This window comes from Tauraco erythrolophus, chromosome 24, assembly GCF_009769465.1.
Source record: "Tauraco erythrolophus isolate bTauEry1 chromosome 24, bTauEry1.pri, whole genome shotgun sequence".
Classification (NCBI taxonomy): domain Eukaryota; kingdom Metazoa; phylum Chordata; class Aves; order Musophagiformes; family Musophagidae; genus Tauraco; species Tauraco erythrolophus.
In genome coordinates, this window is record NC_141488.1 from 5,278,695 (window position 1) to 5,302,473 (window position 23,779).

The 23,779-nt window shown below is 39.1% G+C and overlaps 1 protein-coding gene across 2 annotated transcripts in view; it reads right to left on the reverse strand.

Moving 5' to 3' along the window:
* Positions 1 to 1,360: 1,360 nt before the first annotated feature.
* CLIC4 (CLIC family member 4) overlaps positions 1,361 to 23,779 on the reverse strand; it is a 31,066-nt gene continuing 8,647 nt past the window's right edge. For both annotated transcript variants that reach the window (XM_086625989.1, XM_086625990.1), the window contains exons 2-6: positions 15,082 to 15,191; positions 9,322 to 9,447; positions 8,184 to 8,290; positions 6,767 to 6,948; positions 1,361 to 5,933 (exon numbers count right to left, since the gene is read on the reverse strand). In XM_086625989.1, the coding sequence (XP_086482115.1) occupies positions 5,769 to 5,933; positions 6,767 to 6,948; positions 8,184 to 8,290; positions 9,322 to 9,447; positions 15,082 to 15,191 (690 nt within the window). In that variant the 3' untranslated portion in view covers positions 1,361 to 5,768. The remainder of the gene's footprint in view (positions 5,934 to 6,766; positions 6,949 to 8,183; positions 8,291 to 9,321; positions 9,448 to 15,081; positions 15,192 to 23,779) is intronic.

The following is a 23,779-nucleotide window of genomic DNA, read 5'->3' on the forward strand; positions in this document are numbered from 1 at the left end:
TGATGTTGGGGTGGACAGGACACAGGGGGGTGACACACCTCACAGCAGTCACTGCAATTCTCAGACTGCGCTGCTCTGTCCTCATGACTGAGGTGAACAGGTATCAACTGCTTTCACCTTTACTCCTTACACAGTTTAGGTAGGCCAGATCCTAAACCACTGGAGCTTGCTACAAATCTCTAGACTAGTCTTCCTTGGGAACATGGCAGCATTTTTGGAGAGGTAAGCCTGAGCTATGAAACCTGGATTCAAGTCAAGTTCAAAATTATTTGGATCAGAGCTATCCCTGAGAACAGGGAGAATGCAGTGGTCAGAAACAAGTATGAAATATCCAGTCTCACCTAGCTCCTCTCAAGCTCTTAAATTCTTTCCATTGCTCACAGACAGCAGCTACACAGAACTGAAGCCAAAATCCAGCTGTTCCTTGCTAAGACACCCAGGAGGGACCTTCCATACCAGACTGGGCAGTCACCTGAGCAGTCTTAGCAAAAAAACCCAGAAGTTATTAGCTAGCCAAAAGCAGCTCTTGCAGCAAATCATAGTTACATAAAATACTTATCGCGTATCCTGGGACTACTGCCTTGCCACGCAGGACGAGCGGCATCGTCACGGCTCAACACCATTCCCTTTCCGTGCGCCCTTCACACCAAGGTGTTACACTACCTTTGGGTCCACCCTGTTGCCCTTCATGGAAGTACGTGACCAAACCCAAACAAGGTGACTGCAAATCATATTGCAAACCCACCTCTGATCCCAAACCTCACAGTCAGTAAAACAGTATCGTGTTACAGGTACATAATCCTACCAAGGGTTTAATTGCTGAATTTGCTACTACTACAAGCACGGCTGTTACTTTCCGGCACGTGCTCAAACTCAGATGATGGCATTCCAGATTACAGGCTCCAGGAATGTCTTCTGGATTCCACAAATTTCCTTTCGAAACCAAAAATCAGACCCCAGATGCACCTCAAACACTCATGAGGCAGACAAGAGATTGACATGATAACACTTCGGAAGTTTTGAAGAAAACTTCCCCTAGTAGCTGGTGGTCTTTGCTCTGAAGACCTAGTACCCAGTTAACACACTCAAAGCAACGGTGTACGGGGTTTACCATGGTTTGCTGAGACAGATTTGAAAGCAAAAGGCAGTTAAGGAAACACAACTGAAACTCAGAATAAAAGCACAGACTCCGAAACCCATGAATTCTGTTGATGGGATCAATTCAGTCTCAACTCTTGAAATGGCTATTTAGTGGATTATCTGGGTGGAAACAAGTTGAACCAAACATGAGAATTTTTTTCATGTCTTTTTAATCAATTTTCACAGTTTAACTCTGAAAACCTAGTATTCCACAGAAAAACAAGCTACCAAAATTTATGTTCTTAAGAGTTTCCACTTAAAATCTGAAAAAAAAAAAAAAAACACCCCACTTCTCATAATTTCTGTAGAAGTCATTATTTCTCAACCCATTCTTAATTTTAAGAAAGTTCTCACCTTTGTGTTAAGGGGCACAACAGCTAGTTATAATGTTAGAAACAACACGCATTCTGCCTTAAATCACAATACCGCTGAAAAAAACAGAAGGCCAAAAATTGAGAGTATAATTACCCCACAGTCTTGTTCTGAAGTTTAGCACACCACATTCAAGTCGTAGCCTAAAGATGCAAGAACTGTAGTTTCCAGAAATAAGAGAAAGATCTGCTTGGTAGTGAAAATATAATTTTATTTTTAACAATAGCTGCCAGCAGTATACTGGTATATCTGTAAAAGATGTTCCAGAGAGTGAAAGACATAAGCAAACTACAATAAATTGTATCAACTCTTCAAGTATTTCTGCAAACAATGCTCCAATTCTTGATGTCCTGTCTTGGGAGTCTCGATATCCTGTTCTGCTCCACTATTCTCCCATCCTCCCACCCCTTCCAGAAACAAAACGTAATAGCTGGTGGCACAGGTTCTGAAGCAGATTAAATATTTTTCACTCAGGATAAAGCCTTCTTCTGAAAATATTAATTGGACGTGTTCAGGTAGTTCTCTGAGTAGCAAAGAGTAAAAAAAAAAGTTGACTGTACTTAGCCACTTTTTGTTCTACACTGAGATAGGCATCAGTGGGTTTGGCTCAAGCATCTTCAATTTATTCATGTCTGTGTTCCTTTGATACGAAATGCTAATTTGCTACTTTAGCATAAAAACTTGATTACATCTCTCTTCTTATCATGGAACTGCACGCAACTCTCCATTAGTTTAGACATGCCCATTGAGGAGGGGGGAAAAAAAAGAAGCAATTTTATGGGAAAATGCAAACGTACAAGCTACATGGCTGTGACTGCCGTGCGGCACGCTTACACAGCCCAGCAGCGAGCAGCAGATGGACAAGAAAGCTTTGCAGTGCGTGAAATCGTTTCAGAATTCACATGCCTCTTGTTCAACAGGCAGCTCTTACACTTTAAGAAGGAAAGCTTTGTTAAGAGGACAAAAAAATAAAATCATGCATGTACTATAATATGTTCTCCCACACAGCAACAGGGTGATGATGATGAATTTTCCCTTTATGTTCAGGAAATACATAAGTCACCTGTTTTAATGGGAATTTAAGCATATTTCAGCTTGAGAATAAAGTAGGTTATTCAGCATGCTAATACATGCAACCAACTTGCAAAGTGGAATGCCTACTTGAAAGGATAACTGCTGTTTTTAAATCGTAGAAGGGGCTAGAAGCATCATTTTAAATTTAAACAGGGGGTAGATTAACTGCTGTTTGATGAAATTAAAAATGCATTTAAAGATCAGATTGTAAACAAGTTGACAGAAGTCAAGAATTTACATAGTTATGAAAGGGCTTTTTTAATTAATGTAGCGCTGGCGATTGGGGCCAGATGAAAGTGCTCTACCCACACCAGACGCGGAGCCTTTTACACACCACCCCAGCTACACTCTGCTGTCTGAAGGGATCACCGACAGAGCTGAAAGCTCCTCGCCCTCCATTAGACTCCCAGCAAGAGGCTGGGCAGCTTCTGCCACAACACAACAGAACTGTGCAATAGGAAGCCTAAAAAATCCCAACTCCTTTCAGGCAGGACAGTTAACAGCTATCACACGTAACCGCCTTGGAAACTGCTAACCTGGTCCTCATTTGAATTACACCTAGAAGGGAAAGGCTCAGTACTCCATTGTACCGAGATAAGAAACACATTAGTTACAGCAAAAGCTTTAGCTTTGTTTACAAGCTTTCAGACACAATCATTAAAATACTTAATGCTGAATATAACACATTACAATTGTTTGAAGATTGCCTAAAAAGTAGAGAGAATATATTATCTACAAAAGAACGAGGAGCCTGGTGTTTTAACGAGTTCAGTATTTGTGTGCATTGATATGCAGGCAGCACGCTGGAAAACTGCATGAAAGCGTCTTCATGCTCACCTGCACATAACTGCCTGGTGTGCTAAAGTGTGCACACCACACACATTTAATTTGCTTTTAAAAGGAGTGAGGCCCGATGACTGCAACCTCAGACAACTTCCAAGGGCCATCCTGATCTAGGGTTTAAAGTAGAGTTAAAAATTTAACAAAGCTATGCCCATAATCACATTGCTTCCTATATTTTTGTTTTTAAAAGTTAACTGTACGATGACAAAGAGCACCAAACCAATAAGGGTTGCTTGGGTTTTTTACCCTACGTGTCATTAAAAACATTATCTAACAGAAAAGGAAGTAATTCCGTTTTCTGGATGTCACGTTGCAGCAAAGAGTGAACCCCTACAGAGGATTATTATGGCTGAGAAACTTTATTCAGGATGAGAACGTGACATTAGAATACAGTAATTATTAAAAGGCTACAGTTAAGTGTTTCCTAATCAGGTCGCTCTGCAGAGTTTTCTTTCTGCGCCTGAACACTCCTGTAAAAAAAATCATAGTAGGGTTTAAGTGTATCTATGGTTGTCTTCGAAAAACAGATAACAGGATTGCTAACTGCCTTTATATTGGAATTCTAGCTCTAGGAAGGCAAGACAAGGCACCACAAGCCGTGTATACAAATATGGATCTTGTACTCCACCTCTTCTATGTCAAACTAACATCACGGGTATATAAAGTAGCAAAAGCAGGATGCTTAGAAAAGTCAGGCTGGTTTTCATAAAGCCAGTGCTTACCAAAAAAATTAGTGTATAAAAGTGTTTATGTGAGCATTTCCATGTTATTGCAGAATGTTAAATATTCCAAGAACAACCTACCAGGAATAGCACTTTCCAGCTTCTAAAATCAGTTAAATATAAAAGTATCTTTACAAAAAAATAGGCATATAAGTCTAGCATTCTTTGGAGTTGTTTATGATGGTCTTTTAAAAATAACCTAGCAGTTTACTTCATGCATCAAAACCATTAATTTCAAACAAGAAAACTATTCCCTGGTTTAGAAATATCGGAAAATTGCTTCTAAAAAAATTGTAGTGCTATTCCTCAGTGTTGCTGTAAAAAGATTATGTATAGTAGTGCAATGATTATGATTATGCAAAATTGCAGTCCAGGTGCACAGACAAGCAATCAGGACAAATTCAATGGAAAGGCCTGGATTTCACGCATCGTTTCTTTACAAGAGCAATCAACAGATTTCCTTTCAGGAAGAAATGCATATATATAATTTAAGGCAAATATTCTCTTTAAAGGTCACTTTAGCTTTCTTCAGGAAAGAAACAGCTTAAAAAGTTCCCAGAAAGACTCCTGCTTTAACAGCTACCAGCGTTCAGTCTGGCATCACTAATCATTGCACTGCTATTCACCACATCAGTAGCTATTTATCAACTCAGACACTAACGTGTACATGTACTTTGTTTAGGACAGCACAGATTTTGTCAGTAAATATCACCAGAAAGACTATACAAAACAAAGGCTCTTAACTACCAAAAAGAAAGCCACTTGCAATTTTGAACATGAACAGATGGCAAGCATCCAGTTCTTCTGGTTTCATGATGGTAAAGGGCATCCCGGCAATTATTCATTTGCTGCAACTCAGAATTCGGGACAAATGTAGGTTGCCAATTTAAAATAAAAAAAATTGAGCTTTTTTCATCTCATCAAGCTCTTGAAGACACAACTAAATACTGACCCTGAACTGCGAGCTTCCTGCTATAGCACTCAAGCCTAGATTCAAACTTCCCTGATGTCTGAGGTCATTCAAATCCAAGGTTCACATTTGAGTCCGTTCTCAACCATTACTATGATTTCAAATCCAAGAGAATTTTTTTTTTAAAAAAACCTTGCCAAATATTCTGCAAATGGCTCTTCTGGATAATAAGTTCCCTTCTATATGTAAATAGGATAGACAAGCAGGTACAGTTCAATGTGTCACATATGACAATTGCGTATAGATCTTCTGGAAAAGCAATAAATTCCAAAATACATACATATTCCTTGTACCATAGAGCAAGACGGTATCCAAAAAACCCAATTCGTAGACAGGGACCAAACGTTTGCAAAGGAAAGCAGCAGGGGCAAGACAACCCTTCCTACTGAGGAATCTAGAGTTACCCCAGTGCAATATTAACATAACTGCATTAATGATATTCAAACTTGCTGTGAAAGGACGTAAGAAAAAACAAGCCTGTAATTAAGTCTGCAAACTTTAGGTAATTACTGTACCTGGTCTATCCACCATAACTTTGAATAACTGCAAGTTCATGCAAAAAAAAATTGCTATCTTATATGAAAAGAGCAGTCTGTTAGAAGCATTGTTATGGAATATGCAAGAAGTCATCTCTCTGCAAGTGCTGTTTACTTAGTGAGTCTCTTGGCTACGTCGCTGTAAGCGATTTCAATTTCTTTGTCTCCAGGACAGGTATTGGTGAATTCATCCCTGCTGTAAGCATTCGTCAGGTATCTCCAAACCCCTGTCATTTCCTTGGGAATCTCAAAGTTGCGGTACTTTTTGGCCACGACCTAGAACAAAAGAATTAGATTATGAATTTACATCCTTCAACTTAAACCACTCTTCCATCCCTTGTCAGTCTCTCGTTAAGTTATCCTTCCAACACAGCAGGCACTTCGAAAGCCAGCAGAACCTGTCCCTCTGGGATGTGCCAGGACCTGGCAGCACACTGCCCCGCTTCGTCTGTATCACCGTCCTCACCAAAGCAAACACTTCTGCACCCAGGCAGAAACTTAATCTGTGGCTCCATCTGCAGTACAGAACCGACAGAGATCGCTGGAGACAGTGAAAAGAAATCAAGCTACCATCTTCACTCCTGTAGTTATCCTGGGCTACTTCTTTCTAGACTTAAGACTTTTTTTATTTTGGTTTGTTGTTGGTTTGTTTGTTGTTTTTTTTTTTTTTTTTCTAATACAATCCTTGTGTTTCACATTGTGCCATTTACTTTGTTGCTAATAGAGCAGTTTTCTCTACAGATGTGAGAGAAATCCACTTTGCACATTAACTGGTCACATGATGCTCACTTTCCTTCTTCTACCTAATTCTTCTAAGCATTGCAACTTCCTGTGATCACACGGGTCAGTGCTGTGAAATGGGTTTTGGCTTGTGCTATTCTACCATCTGCCACCCAACTTGTCTACTAGTTCACACCTTCACTCAATTCACTGCTCTATCCCCAACACCCTTGTGAATTACCAAAATCTTATGCAATTTCATGTACTGGTAATTCTGTAGTTAAGCTTCCATAGGGAGCTTATACATGGTTTATATGAGTTGGGCTTCAGAATGTCATAAATTGTAAGCATTTTGAACTTCATTTTCAAATATCATACAAGTCATTTACCTTGACAATGTGTAGTTTGGGCAGCAGGTTGCAGTCTGCTAACGTCATCTCATTGCCATCCAAAAACTTGCGGGTAGAAACTGCAATATCCTCCATGCTATTTTCATCTATCTCATCAGGAAGAGGAGAGTTGAGATACTCATCCAGTTTCTGGAGGGTTTTCAAGAGGCCACGTTCTAAGGCTAGAGAGGAAGGAACAGTTTTAAGAACATAAAAGAAAGCCAAACCGCAGCACATAAATTTCAAAACAAATTATCTTTCAGGGTATTGGTATTAGTAGCAGATCTGAAAAACAAAATCCGTATCACTGTACTACCCAGAACGGAGCATTTTTAACCCTCACGCAATTTTTGTGGCAACACTACTGCTTGAGCTGCCTTCGTGGTCACTAGTAACATTGAGATTGAAGCAGAACCTCTTTAAATATCACACAGATGCAGGTTATTTAAAAGCTGGTCTATACATGAGTTTGCACTAACTTAAAATACTCTAAGACTGTCCACAAGTGTTTATTTTTGGTTTAAAAAGTGGCTTATGTGAGTTTAAGACTATTCCTAACTGGCTTAAACTAATTAGAATTAAGCCATGCGAGGGTTTATATTCATTTAAACGTGATCTCTTTCACATCCCCTGCTAACAGACTGAGCGCACACACTGCCCAGGAGGTTTCTGGAATACAGCAGCAGAGGGCAGCACACCCCACAAAATCCAAACGTATTTTCTCAGCCGTTTACAAATATTTTGCATCTATTGGAAATCGAGCAAAAAGGCATTCTGATTCTCTGACTTTGGTTTTCCCTTCAAGTACGCTGAGGAAAAAAAAGACTTGTACTGAACTATTTAAAGGTCTAATTGTGCATTCTTTATCTCTTCCTGATCTCTTACCTTCCATCTACTATGTTCTCTCCACACAGAAAAATGGATTTATTTAATCCTTTAAAGAAAGGGACATGATCTAAGCTTAACTCAGAACTCTGAACGGGAGCCCTCAGTCCTAGAAAGGTCGAATATCAAGTGTGCAGAAAGGCCTCGCAGCAAACACATGGGAATCCAACCACTGGGGCACGACACAAACCCTGCATGGAATTTGGTTCTGGATGCTAAAACCATTCCTCCTCAGTCCAAGAGTTTTGAGTGGCTGTTGTGTTGCGAAGTTTCAATGCCACGGATATTTATACAACATGCACATCCTACTAAAGTTCTGATTGAACACTGTCTAATTGAAGTTCGCTTTGGAAGAGTTGAAACATTTGTCTCTGACTGTTAACTTTAAACCACAAGTTTAATTGCTGAGACTCCTTCAAGTGTCCATCAACATGCAGGCAAACCTGTCAGTGAGACATTTCACAGCAAAGCTGCTCTGAAAAACACGAGACAATGAAACAAGTGCACAGCTCTAGGCCCCCAGGTAACCTACCTTCATTAGCTTCTGGTCTAGAGTTTTTGATAAACGCAGAAAATTTGGCAAATATATCCATTCCAGCAGTGTTTGACTCTGGATGCTTTGGTGAAAGTTTTAGGTACCTAAAAAGCAGAAAGGAGTAGATCTACAGCACATTTAGCTGAATGATGCTCATCATATAGTAACTAGCCCTTTTAAGAAGACAAAAAAAAAGATTCTACATCATGTATATTTACCAATTTACCCATTTTCAGATTAATGTGGAGGCGTTGCTTCTTAGGTGTATTACCACACACTTCCATTTAAGTTAGGCTTTTTAAACCCAACACTTTTTAATCACTTTTCAGAGGAATACCAAAGCATAGTTCTGCTTTCTGAATCAGGCATTTGTTTCGAGCACAGTGTCTGAAACACATTTGAACACATTTCTCATGCTTTTGCTATATAATCTAATTATTTTAAAAAGTGTTCAGTATTTTCCACCCTGATTTCCTAATACTAAGTAATCAATCTTCAGGACTCATCATTATGCTTAGCACGAAGGAATTAATTTTTTAAAAATTATTTCCAAGTTGCATTTAGTGATCACTGGATGTATACAATTACCAGCTCACCATCTGCTTATATAAAGCTGGAAGGAATTAAAAAAAAAAAAATAACATTAAATACAAATTTTACTGATACTCCTGGTGAGAACAAGAAAACAAGCAGCTCTCGAAGACTTAAATAACACCTTACTTCTAGAAGAATGACTGCAAATACAAGCCTCCAAAGGACACCGTACATCCCCTTAAAAGATTCCCAGTTTATTACAGGGTCAGGACTAAGCTTTGTAGAGCAGGCTCATCTTCATTTACATTATTTGGACACATCATCAGAATGGCCTGCCCCAGTCATCAAAAGGAGAAGTCATTTAGTCTGGAAACTACAGGAAGGATGACAGGACTCTACAAAGGACAATTTAAAAATCATTTTTAAAAGGAAACATTTTTTTTAATATACAGATGAGGCAGCTAGAGGGAGGAAAGGTACGACAAGGGAGAACTCCAAGCTATTTTCAATGTCTAATCTTCAGTTTACTGATGGTGAAGAACATTCCCTTTGAGAATACCTCATCTAATCTAAAGGGACAAATTATCATTTTAACACTTACTTGGGTGGAGCCAAAACATCTTCCAGGAACTCTTCAATCTTATTCACATCTGTTTTCACTTCACCATTGTAGGTTATGAAGGGCGGATGAGTGCCCGGAGCCAAATTTTGAAGGTCTGCTGGTTTTCTAGGGTGAAACACAAACCAAAACAAAAGTAAGCACAGGACATCCATGACCTTAGCTTTCACTGCTACAATCACAAAAGCACTGCCTGAAGTTTTCATGTCCTTGCAGTTTTAAAAAGATATCATTGGTTTTCTTTTTAAAAAGTGATTTTACAGCTTGATCAGCATTTTGAATATATATTTGATAACAATTAATTTCAAATACTTAAAACCAATTGCTTCTTCCTACCTCTGGCTATGGTTTTTCTCAAGTTGATATAATGTTGACTAGTGGGGGATATATACACCACACACCACACTCTCTGCCTTTCCCAAGATCTGCAGAGCAGTTTATATATAGCGTAATCTGCGATCAGTGATAATCCTCCCCTTTTACACAGAGCTTCTCTGAAACAGGCAAGGCTGAGATAGAGCAGCATGTATAAACCATTTATAACGTGCACACAGAATCTGGTTCTAGACAAGCTGACAGATGCTTAAACATCATGTTTTAGAATGATGCTAAAAGCTTCCTCCAGTGAAAAAACTACAAATAAGAGCAACACACTTGGGCAAAGGGAGGAGAATCCCTGAGGTTAGTGTGATTAGACACAAGAGAACCAGAATAAAGCTAAAATACTCAGACATTTCTAAATCTTAAGTCAGTTTTGACAATACCTCTCGCTGTTCACTCCAGCTTCTTTCATACTAATCCTTAACAAGCTAAGCCACTTTGTTTAATAAGCAATTGGCTTCTCCTCCAGCTGTGCCTCGATGCTGCAGTGACAAGGAACACCACTGCAGGCCTTTATTTAGAAGCCTGTATGTCAGCTGCACACACACCCCTACCCACTCATTCACCCCAAAACACCTGACTTACTCTTTAATGTAAAGCTCTGACATCTGCCTCATCAGCATATTCACACACAAAGCTGAAGTCAATAACGAGATGTGGATTCATTACAAGCCATAAAATCCAAAGCGTCATCTAAAAAGCTGCAGCCAGTTTTTCCCCAGTAAATCATCCTGGTATTAGTTAGTCCCACGCTATTGCAACTGTCTCAGTGCAAAGAGAAATTAAATCACAGTGCTGCTTGGCACTTCTTCAGGAGCAGCACTTAAAACTTCCCTCTGATGAAGCTACTGACTACGGTCCAGGGTGACGGCTCCGAAGGACGCAGTCTAACTTCTCTAAGAACCTCTCCACCTTTTAGAGGACAGGCTGCAGTTCTTAGTGCCTCAGACCATCCCAGCGTGCCAACATCCGACAGCACACACGATCCAGATGAGGCACAGCTGTACAGTCACACTTCTGCCTGCCAAGCTGACCAGATCACCCACTACAAGGATGACCACCACCTTCTGCTGGTGTTACGCTGGATGAGGAACAACAAACCATACCTGATCCAGCAGAAAGCCTGCCAAGATAAAGTTGCCCCTTTGTTACTGTTTGAACAAATCCAAACCGGACCCTAACCCTTGAACTGGGTTTGTGCTTTGTACAACGTGGCCACGTTTCTGAGCCAGCACCAAGCATCCAGGAACTGGATTTACTGCATACTGGAACTACAGGTCAAGAAAGTCTCCTGACTGTACTGGATAGGGAAACTGGATTAGTAATATACACAAACATGGTCATCCAGGGTGGCATGAGAAAGCAGTGTTTTCAGGGATAGCACTCAGACTCTGTAAACTAAGCATAGTTTACAAGTTTATCCTGTAGAAACGTTGCTTTCCATTTCTTACAAAATTAAGAGCCCCTGCCAGAATTTCACGTCCTGCCCACTGCTGAACCTTTTAAGAGGGCAAACAGTAACAGCATTTTGTGCCAAAGTGTACTTAGCAGATATGAGCACTTGGCAGTACATGTAAAACTGAATGGGAAAACTGATTTCCAGACTTAAGAACATTAAACACCCTGCTTTTAGCCAGGTGACAGAAGTCTTGTTAATACAAGAATTTAACCGTTTGCAATTTTTAAGCTTCCAAGAAGTTACTTCTCACTAATAGTTGCCATCGCCCTTACTTTTAGGATTTAAAGTCTGTCATCGGTTAATGCTTTAAGGAGCTTAACACTTCATTTAAATGCAGCTTTGTAACCCACAACAATTACAGGAAGTCATTGTGGCTCACTTCCAATTTCGCATGTTGGCTAGATAAAATTCCTCAAAAGGAATGTTATTTTAAAAATAAACATAGGCAAGACCACCGGATTTGCAGTAATACTATCAAAGAAAAGATTTTATTTCAGAAACAGACTAGTCTAATAGACTAACCAAAAAAGTTTTCCAAAGAGTCAGAGTGCATCTCAAGGATCCCAGAGCATTTTATTAACCCCTCTTGCCACTCCAGCCAGACCACCTGTATCTTTCAAAAAAAAAAAAAAAAAAAAAAGCAGAGATTAACATCCCACAGCCAAAACGTAATACAGGGTTTGACTTCCAGTTTGCTACTCCTGCCAGCAGATGATAAACAAACCCTGGTTTACCACATACAAGCCACAGCCTTTGGAGCACCACAAATACACGGGAATATCCTTCAAAGGGGAAGAGTGCAACTTCCCTTAATAGTCAAACTAGGTGGCAATTAAAAACATTATAGTGAAGTTTACTTCAGAGATAAAACTGGACAGCTTCTCTAAAAAACAAAAACAAAAACAAACCTTCTATAACTACTCGAAACAATTCCACGACAGCTAGTGCCTGCCCCAAAGTTTAGCAGGGTATTTGAGGCAGGGCCACATACCTAAATATCTGGCTACCACGGGCAGGCTCTTCTAACACAGGACTTAAGGTATAAACATTTCACAGCTTTGCCACAAACCAGAAAAGCAATTAGCATTCAAGTAATTTCTTGAAGATGAGACAAAAGCCAGCCCCCAAATGTAATATGCTCTACAGTGATTTATAAATTACGTAAGTACTGTGATGAGGGTCTGAATAGTAACGTGGAAAAAAATGCTAGCAATAGTAACACCCTGTCTCCAGTTCCTAAGCAGTATTTTACACTGCTGAAGTCGCATTCACCTCTGGGCAGTCTTTAATATTTACTAATCTCTTTACTTAATCTCTGTCTGTCAACGTAATTGTAAAACCACGCAATCGAGATGTTTAAAATAGGATTTCAAAACGTAACTGAATGCAAGCTGGCCCTGAATGTTGTTACAAGCCCAACAAACAGTTTATGTACCACGACTCTGCTCTAGTCACCAGAACAAGCCCAGTCTCCGAGCACTGGAACGCTGCTTCTGAGAAGGGAAAGAATAAAGCCTCTGTCTGACGCCACAGAAGCAAGAAACGCATGATTTCTCTGAAAGGGCGGTACGTCCCACTTCGTTTGCCTGTGTGCCTATTTTTGGGTCTTAAGAGTTGAACCGAGAACTGCAAAACGTTCCTTTGTTAGCACAGTGTGATGTCCAGTGCAGTTCTGGAAGGGAAAAATACATGTCACGGAGTCAATCAGATCAGACTCAGTTTTTCCTGTGTCCCAAGTTACTTACTTGTGACCTTTTGTACCCAACCATGACCTTTCAAGCCTCACAAACAGACAGAGCTTGCCTTACTGTCATGCAGAAATTACGCTATAAGGCAGAAGCACAGTTTGCAAGTAAACCTTTTTTTCTTTTTTTTTTCTTTTTTGGGGGGCTAGCAAAATAAATCCAGATGCTTAAAAACATTACTACCCAGCTCTTCAAGAGGGTAATTGGCTTGAATAATGTCCTTGTAAAGGCAGTTTCTTGTGACAATATTAGAAGTATTAAGGAAACGCATGGCACCTATTATCATTCCGGTAATGCTAACAGGGGAAAAAACAGCATCTGGTATAAATCATTTCCACTTGAGCAGTTAGCTCAATTGTACATTCTGCAAGCTATACTACTCTACAACCATGCATTAGACAATCTGGAATGTTAAATTTGTATTTATGAAGCTTTATTTAAAGTCTGAAAGAAATTAAGTTTGTATCAACATTTATTCAAATCTGAATTAACTTCAATGGTCCCTCTTGTTCTTTACTGGAAAATATATTCAGTGTACAACAAAAAACTGGAGTTCATTTGACCTATTCCTGTGTGTTTAATTTTGCACATATTTCGTGTTTTCCCTTCCCCAACATAAAAAAACGGAAAGAAAGTTCTCCTTGTGTAAGAAAGGACAGTTTTAAACATCTGTGACCAATTTATATTCTTAATTTATACTCATCCAATTAACTCAAAGTTGCCAAAGGGACACAAAGCCAATTCATCAGGAATCCTTGGCATTTTAATGATATTTCTCAGACTGGTTCAGCAGTCAAAACGCTTCCAAATAGAAAATGTCTCTTTTAGCCTTCTTCTCATACCCCACCCTGCCTCCATAACTGCAATAGGTTAAATAACACCATCGTTAAAAGTCAAGGAAGTCCAAAACTACAAACAGTACTCAAGCACAACTTCTGCTCCCGAGGCTTCCACAAACCACATGCAATGCTAAATGGAAGATATGATACATTTGGTTTATGTGTGCTGGCAGCAACATTTATATTTGCAGCAAAATCCCACATGGGCCAGATAAAATCTGAGCTGCTACAAATGCAGGCCCAGTCAACAAAAGCTGCTTTCTCCCCCTCCGAGTGGTCTGTCTCAGCCTCACCACATATGGAAATATTTAACACTAGTTGCCAGCACTGAAGCAGCAGCTTCAGTGATTTTTAAAAATTAAAACAAGGCACCTCCTTAAAAAAAATTACAAGAAGAGGTTAAGTCTAGCAGAGTGATTTTTTTTCTTACACATTTTACACTTGATTCATTGGAGAATACTGTATATTTCTATTGGCTTTATTTCTGAAAATCAGGTTTGTAAGCACTGGCAGTCTCTCCTCTCTCCCCAGAGTTCAGTGACTAACATTACATTAGTGCTGTGAAAACATTACTTCACACCAAAAACAAATACAGGGCCTCTGCTGAACGCAGCATTACCACTTCTAGTAAAAGTACACCCAGCCTCAGGAAACTAAGACTCCTGGATTCACATTTCACCTTTCTTACCCACTGAGGTATCCATTTTATAGATGGAGAAGTTGCAATTTAGGTGACACGCAGCATCATGATATATTTGGCTAACACTACACAAAGGCAGAATATTTTACATTTTGTTCCTACCCACTTCACATCTATTTCACTTGTATTGACCTCATGGACAGATATTTTCACAGCATTTTGATTCTTACTGCATAATAAGCAATATTATCTTAAAATCTTTACAAAGAGGAGTAGGCTGCACATTATTTGTGACAGTTATCCAATAATCATTGGAGATTTGATCAAAGATTGGTTGATCTAAAATACCCATCCAGCAGTCTTCACTTGTAGGATCTCGAAGTGAAGTTAGTAAGATTCAGTCGTCAGTTATGAGACACTTCATGTCAGCTGTTAGTTTTACAGAAGAGCATCGTTTAACAAATCCAAGAGAATTTATCAGACTAATTCTTTCTGGTTACAGATACTTACAAATAACCATCAACCATTTACACCAAGGTTGCCTCTTAGTATTTATGAGGACAGATTTTGTTTTAATTTCAGAAAATAAGCCATGCAAGATTTAGAAGCCCCAGACAAATATTTGTTACACCAAGTGCACTGTACTCTTGCTTGTCAGATAAACCAAGTATTTCTCACCTCTTCAGGTCAACTGTTGTGACGCTGAACACCACTCCCTTCAGCCAAAGAATCATGAAGAGCCTCTGAGAAAAAGGACAGTTTCCTATGCTTTCCCCATCACTGCCAGCCTGCAGAAGAGAACAGATCATTAATTAGGAGGTAGGACTGTGCCATCTACATATGCTCGCAATTACTAAAAGATCTTTAAATAGAGACAGACTCGATAACAAACCATGGTTTATTGCGTGTACAGTCTTCACATCCCTAACTCTTCCCAAGACCTAACAAGCTGACAGTCAGACCTAGCAGCATCTTGCAGGAACAGTCCTTTGCTCTCAAAGCCCAGCTGACACACCTGCACCAGATCTCCTGAAGGCATCTCCATATAATGCACAAAATACCCTCAGAAGATTTAAATACGCTTCATATACTGGGAAGGTATGTGTGGACTTCTGTATTATTTTGTTTCTTTTTTTGTTGTTTTAAATACTTGCACCTTCCAATGACTTTCTTGCTGCAGACATAATAGGATTTTATTACAGTGAAATTTGCACATTTGTGAAGTCAACTAGTCTATTTACCTGTCATGCCCTCTAATAACTGCTCACAGTGTATCAAAACAAGATTTCAGAAAACAAAATAAGTTATCTTTCACGCTGAAGATGATCCAACTGCTGTTAACAGTCAAGAAAGTGCAGCTAATCATATTCGTCTGAGCAGCCACACCTTTTGATGGCAGTTTTCCATGTCGATACTGTTCTTAATTATTCTTTTTGCCTTCTTCTACAAGGCATAACTAATTAATTGTAGTCATCTTCCAGTTTATTGCTTATATCGCTCATTGTGTAGGGCTACAGTGAGCCAACTGCAACTAGGACTATGAATCTTTATTGTCCTGCAGGTGTTGTATGGAGAGACATAACTCTAAGTACATAGAAACTTCACTGACAATAAAGTAATATTTCAAAGCCACTTTTTATAGGCAATTTGTCAATAAGTCTTTGTCCTACCACAACAAAGGTCCATTACACAGCAACAGTAAGCCACTCCAGGGCAGCCAGTGATGGCATGCATCTCATGATTGCTCTGACAATGAAGTATGTATTGCTGAGTTGGAAAATTTTAGTTTTTACAGTGGGCTAGAATCAGACACATGAAACCTTGAATCTTGTTACAAAATTCAATCCTCCGAAAACTGGTTCAGTAATTAAAACAGCCATATATGTCAGATTACCTTGACGCATACTTTACATTAGATGAGTTTCAGAGGATTTTGTTTATTATTATCAGAATACTTCCAAGATCATTTTAATCAGTACAAGTCTCAAAACCTGGCTAATGCTTTCATCAGTACTATTACCTGTTCCCTGGGCCACTTCAAAACATACCGAAGGACATGCTGGCTGTACCCCTCAGAGAAGGGACAGAAAACAACTATGCTCACTAAGCACAGGGTATTTAGAAGCAGAGCTACACAAGTACAAGGGTTGAACACAAGGCCTGAGCTGGTGGAGATCCAGCATTTTAAAAAAAGAGGGGGTGAGAGTGGCTGGGAAAGAGAGAGGAGAAGAAAAGCCAACAAGAAGTATCATCACAAGAGAACTAAGCTTTAGGACCAGAACTAACTAGAGAAAGGTTTAGACACTCATGCAAAAGAACTGTTTTTCCTTCAATTCTCTGCCAGTTCCCAGCCACGCACTGAGCGGGGGCCACAGCAGGGAGAATGAAGAAAGACTTTGTAAGTTAAAAGTAACAGTAGGATTTTCTAACAGCAGGACTTTCAAAGATCAGGAAATCAGAAAGCTGAAACTGTCTTAAATTCAGAAAGCTATTTTGTTTTTAAAAACTCATAGTGCCTTTGCAGATAAAGCTGAGACTCCTTTAATAGTTGTTAATAAATACCAGGACATGAGGATTCATAAACTGATTTGTTACCTCAAGCTTATGGTCTCATTTCTACAAGCATCCCTCTTGTCAGAGCTGACAATCCTTCTGAATACTTTGTCGTGGAGAATATATAGAGCCATTTTTCTTTATTAGTGTCATTAATGAAGATTTGAAAGAAGAAAGAAATTGTCTTTCTGCCATAAATTACAAATTGCTCTCTTTATCTTTGCAAAGTCAAGTAAAACTTGCAGCAAATTTATGATTGTCTTAAAAGCTGGCAAGTGACTTCTCAGTGTTCAGGAGACTAAATTCTAAAAGCACCTACAAAAAGGATCAAACAGTCTCAGTCTGGTTACTCTGGGCATTCTGCTTCACACCAGCTCAATCCACAATATCCTGTTGTGCATGTTAACTGCTGTGAGGATTCTGGCTATTATATGGATTAATGTGTTCCTACCTCACAAGATGCTTATGTGAAGAAAGACTCCACTCTGCAGTCTGTTTCCAACAGGTGTATGCTTTTATGGATGTTAATATTTAAAAGCAATGCCATCCCTCCAGACAGCAGTGTATGGATGTTTCCACTATAGTTACACTACTATGTTTACACTGGAACAGACACTTCCCACAGGTAAATTATGTCAAATGTAGATTTATCCTCATCTACCTTTTTTTTTTTTCTTGCCGCGTGCAAGAACTTATCTTCCTTTGAAAAGTGATATTGAGAAGGACTACACTTCACCCCATCTAAGGAAAATCTAAGTTTTGTACTGCCCAGGCTAATTCACCCTTTGGAGTAAAAACAGCTCTCTGGTTCAGAACTGAGCTCAGCCTTCAAGTTTTATGGCAGCTTCAACAATGCTACTATTTGAAAATGCACAAATAGTGTCCTAATGGACAACAGGCAAGCACCTGGAAGACAACTGTTTTTATAATTCACTTTGCAAAACTCAGCTTTAAAAACTCATTGCAGAGGGCTGATTAAGAGCTTTAAAGATTTATGATCCATCACCAGATGTAGAAAGAAGTTACTCAGAATTCGAGAATCAAAATACTTCTGGTGAAAGCATGCGATGCAAAAGCAAAATGATTCCCCTATGCACAAGATAGACTCTTTCTGCAGAAAGAACCAAATATGAAGATGTTATTACAAAATTTCAGTGCTTTTCCTGAACTCAGGAGTTAGTTACACCATCAATCAAGTCTTTGGCTGCCCAGGTCAAATGTGATAGAGAAAAGCAATGATCCTCCACCAGCAAAACAAAGTTCCAAGGGCACAGGAAAAAAAAAAAAAAAAAAAGTTAATGACAGAGATGTTAAACATTTTTATATCAGACAGACTTTGGAATTTATCAGTTGCAACAACAATACAGTTTGAAAGAAAGTTAGGGTATTGGATTAAACACCATGCCTTCTTTCATATGATATAATTCCACCACAGAGTTTTATTATTTCTAGTGGAAGATTAAAAAATTGCAACTGAAATAAACCAAACCCAAATTCAGAAGGCGGTTTTGTTTATTGTACTACAAAAAAAAAAAATCTTAAGCCATCTGGAACTCAAAGTAAAGCCATTTTCAAGTCATAGAACTGCACAAAAAAATTGTTTAAAATTTAAGGCATAGCACTGAACTGTGGCTTTCATTAATGACCATTTTCCTAAGCCAAAACCAACACCAAAACCAAAGCAACCAATGAAGGTCAAATGCATTTACACTGTAACGCCAACTTGTACCAAAAATTTGCTGCTCTCCCAACGTAAGTGTAACTTTCAAAATGAACAAACGTCTTAATGAATAGCATCTGCTTTTGTTTAAGTAAGACAGGCTTTTTGGATTATTTGAATCAGAAAAAAGGATTATAGCCCACTAACACACATTTTCAAAGCTGCAGCCGAACAGCTAAACTGAGCATAGACTTTTATGTCTACATTCAAACGTTTGTCCCACTTCTGCTCCAAAAAGTCCCAAGTTATTCTGAGCACATACTGGAAAAGGAATGCAGCCAGAATGCCAAGAAACTTTTGGCTTCAGTGCTCTCGAGCCAAGGAATTCTGCTATGTAACTGTTTGCCCAAGAGGTCTGTTTTCTCTCTTCCTGTACTTGATGCACCAAGGGCCACAGCACAGACCTGTTACCACCAGTCATCGAGGGCACCACCATGCTGGGGATGCAACACAATATTCTCTTTCAGTCACATCAGTATTTTTTTCAGAGGGAAATGAGTTTGGTAGATGTTTCTGCGACAGTTCCGACCCTGATTTTTTCCACTGGAATAGAGCTGTGTTGACAGTTAACTGTAAACTTTTAAGTATTGCAAGAATATTCTGAAATTCTACATGACTGGGCACGCAGGGGGTTAAGCATATAATAATGGTTTCTTAAACCCACTATTAAAGGCCAGAAATCTGTCATTGCCTCTTCTTTGAATTCAGACCATAGTATTCCAAGATATCTTCCAGTGTCTAATCCTCATCACCATCAGAGCAAAGAAAATATTAAACGCGGATTTCTCTACGCTAACGTCAGCCTAGATTATTTGTTAATTTGACAAGATTATACTCAGTCTATACAGAGAAGTTTTGAGCTGTTATTTCAAATTCTTTTCAAAATAAAGAAAAACAAAGCCTAAAAATCTTTATTGCTAAATAATGCAAACCTTTCTACAATTAGGGCTAATTTTCAGCTATTGCTACCAAATCCACCTACCATTATTGACTGAAGGACACATACTCAAAACATCATCACACATTTAGGTTTCACTGAGTGCCAAGTTTTCACTTGTATGGATTAGGACCAGACAGAAAAAAGTGCACCAGCACACACCACAATGAAACATGCTATTTTCCACTTGTGAGTATTTTGCTTAAGGATTATACTGATTGAGGACTAGTTCTGAAGAGTCTGGCTTTCATTTACCACCAGGGAAAATATCCTGTCAAACACAGTGTTTGATTTGAGCATGACCCATGGCCAACTCCTGCCATGCTAAAGATGCCATCAAGCAGCTTGAAAAGCTGACAGCTGCCACAGAGGATCTGTCAGTAAGAAAAAACTAACGGTACCCAGTTGTCTTGAACAAAGTTGTGTTACCCTCCACAAACTGAATGTAATTAAAAAAAGTTCTGAAAAGGTGGCAAAACTGACCTCATTAATTGTAAGATGCGACATGGAGAAAGAGCTGGGCATACATACACCATAGCACTCACCCTAGAGTATGATATGAAAAACAAACGGCTACTTTTTAAAGAAACCTAAATAAGAAAGGAAGTTCAAATAAGAATGAAAGAGCTACAAGGCAGCAAAACAAATCAGTATGCTCACTAAGAAGTCAACCTGATTTACCATAGCCATAATAAAAGTACTGGCAACTCCCAATGCCAAGTACCTCAGCCCATGCAAGAGTGCCAACTACTTGGGGAAAAAAAAAAAAACTCCTTATCCCACTGTCTGGAAGATTGAGCTTAGATGATCCAGCCAATGCGGAAGCCACCTCCTCCCTTTTTCTTCCCTGAAGCAGTGATTTCATTCAAATGAGATTGTTTTTCCCAAAAAAAACCAGAGTCTGAGTAATGATACAACTGTTTAAGCAGCTAAACAAGCTAAGGGAAGGGGAAAAAAAAATCCATTTTAATCCATTGCAAAATATTTGTCTTTACAGCTGCATAACAATTAACTTGACTCCTACCACAAGAACCTGCATGTATTTACTTTACCAAGGTAGTGCTGAAGTTTACAGAAAGACTAACAAGGAAAACAGACATGCAAAGAAACAATTAAAAGGACACAAAGCCCTTATTATATAGTACGTATCTGAAAGCCTCAAGAGTAAAACAGAATTCTAGAAACCTTTGGTCCCAAAGGCCTGCAAAATTGTTTCAAACGGCAACCAGTTAAAAGGAGCACACTACAAGTTTTCCAAACTGGATCAAATGACTGCAGAAATAATAGTAAAGTCAAAGTGCATCTGATGAGAAATCTTAACACAGTTCAGTCTCTGCCTGTGTAAATAAAACAAAAGAAAAGGGCAGAACACCAGAAAACCGTCTCCTAATTTATCCAAAACTATCAACAGAATCTCTCTCAGATTTGACATACCAGAAGCAGGAAAAAATAAAGTTTGGATGAAGAGGGAAAAATGCATTTTAGAAGTATCTCACAGAATACCTTTCACCAAAGACAACTACTGGAGCTATTTGATTACACCATCGAGGAAGTCCCCACTCCCTGAATACAAAATCTGCAAAGCCTAGAAGATTAATGTTCCAACAAATAAACAGATTGGGGGGAATGCGGATCCGATGGTATGTTCAAATCTTGAACTCAGCAATCTTGAAACATATCTCAGTTCTAACAAAGAAAAAAAAAATCTGCTGGAAAAGCTACATGAGAAAAACAGCAAATAACCCTCGCTCTCATACGCTTCATGAACAGTAAGATTATTCCAAAAAATTAGTAAATTAATACTAATCCTGTATGGATTACTGTTTTGACAGGAAATGGTTTAAGGTAAACTAACAAAGTAACTCAAGTGAAAAAAATGCAGCAATCCAAAACTCCAGAGGTGAAAGAACACAGGACACAGAAAGGAGCAGTTGGATGTTCCACACACGAATACTGAAAATGGTCTGGGAACATCAGCCTAAATCCTTGCACATCTGCTCAGACCTTTATCTTGCCGAGTTGAATAAACAGGATTCCACGCTGTTTCTTGGGCAGTGTTTTCAGATAAGATGTAAGGAATTATGTCCAGGAAAGGACTACAACAGCATTTGATGTAACACCAACCAAGCGCCTCCTCCATGCGGTGCCACTACACTGATCGCTCTGTGTTTCCATGCAGGAGATGGATGAGCTTCAGGGATGTTCTATGGAAGCATCCACTCTGCAAGCCAAAACATACCTTACAGGGTCCCAGTGTCTCAAATACTGAAGAAGCATCATTCAAAAGAAGAAAATGGGTTAAAAGTTGCAGAGATCAGGACTGAAAAAGTGTTGTCCTCAATACTCAAAGTTCAATTTACTCACACACCCTTTCAGATTTGTTAGTTTGAGAAGGGAGTTGCTCTGTGTTTTTATGGGAGGAACAGGTCAGGGAGCAAGCTGGAGTCAAGCTCTGAACTCTGATGCTAACTAAATCTGGTTCAACCAGATTTATTCCAAGGGATGACAAGAGGAAAGGGACACTTCTGCTTGTCAGTTCACCTTTTACCTTGCCTCTCTGGGACAGTGGACAGCTGGTGCCCCAACTTACGCGTGACAGCTTTTGTTTCTGTGTGGTGCCCTTTTCTTAACAGGTAAAGAACTGTTGCACGTTTAAAGATCCACGTCAACCTCTTAAAAAGAGACAGGAGCAAAGACAAGTCTCAGGACAGCTTCAGGCTGCTGCTATCTCAAGTCTCAAGGCACAGGTCCTGTGCATTCCAGCTCATACCACAGAACAGCTTTTGAACAAAGCTGTCTAATGCATTTTGAAACCTATCCTACTCGCTCACTGCTAATGTAAATGAAAAAGTCACCAAAGATGCAGTCTAAGAACAAAATAAGCTTGTAGCAACCATTAAGAGGATTTATTCACACTCTCAAATGTCTCTGAGAAATAAGCTAACTCCTGCAATTCCTTCACAATGCTAAAAAGATTGTAAATAAAACATCCAACATGATTCTCATCACCTCAAAGGCCAGCAGTTCGGCACCTTATTTAGCTATTCCTTCAAACTCATCTTTGTTCATCACGTTGTGCGCCGGCAGCAGATGTGCCTACAGCATCACGGACAGTGCAAGAAGGGCACTACCACTGCATTACACCTCTACTAATCTTGTTCTCTAATGCCATTATTAACTAACCTCCACCATAAGTTTCCCCAATACCTTTCAACTGCGTTCGAACTCCAAAGGTAACTTTTTTTCCATAAAGGAAGTGATAAGATAAGCACGTATCTCATGTGTCACCTAACAATAAGAAAATATCTTCCAGGAAACAAATGTACATTCATTTCCAAATTGAAGATGGTTGACCTCAGAAAGCACCAAATCAAGCTCAGAGCACCTGTGTCATAGTCTTCATACAAACTACACTGATTAGTCTAATCCCTTTATTTGACCTTTTAAAAGCTTGCTAACATTGTATCAAGTTAGACTTCAAACTCTCAAATCACAACCACCACCCAATTTTAGTTCTGTAGAAGAATTTAGGTAATCACTGCTATCTTAAATAGCTAGTCCTTTAAGAAAATATAGGAAAAATAGAAAACAAAAAGCATAAGGCCAATGCTCATACCTAGAATTAACTGCAAAGCCCAAGATGATTAGTCTACACTTTCTTTATGCTCATTGACATCTACCTCACGCAGGGAAAAGGCAACCTTAGTTACCACTGCTTCTTGACAAGCTCCATCATCTTTGCTTAATCGGTAATCAATCCATCCTCCACATCAGGTTGAACTCCTGTAAACTCAAAAAAGCTTAAAAAATATGAACTGAACTCCCTGCATTTACTTGAGATCTGGCTATTAAACCAGGGGAAGGAATGTTTATCAGCCCATTCAAGTAGCCTCTTGAGTCATTACCTTTCTGACAAGCCACCACTGTGTTAGACATTTGACTGTAACAGCAACTGACCATTTTAGGATGATGCTATTTTTATTCCTATGGTGCTATTCCTAATAAAATAATTAGCAGACTTTTCTTGTAGACTTTCCTGCAACTCTTGTTCATTACTACCCAACTCTCACTGTAAAGCTTTTGGAAAAAGCTATGGGATGTTCCTGATGTATTAAAGTAACTTTATAATTCAGTAGAAATTAATTAAGCATTGCTAGTTTCTTTGG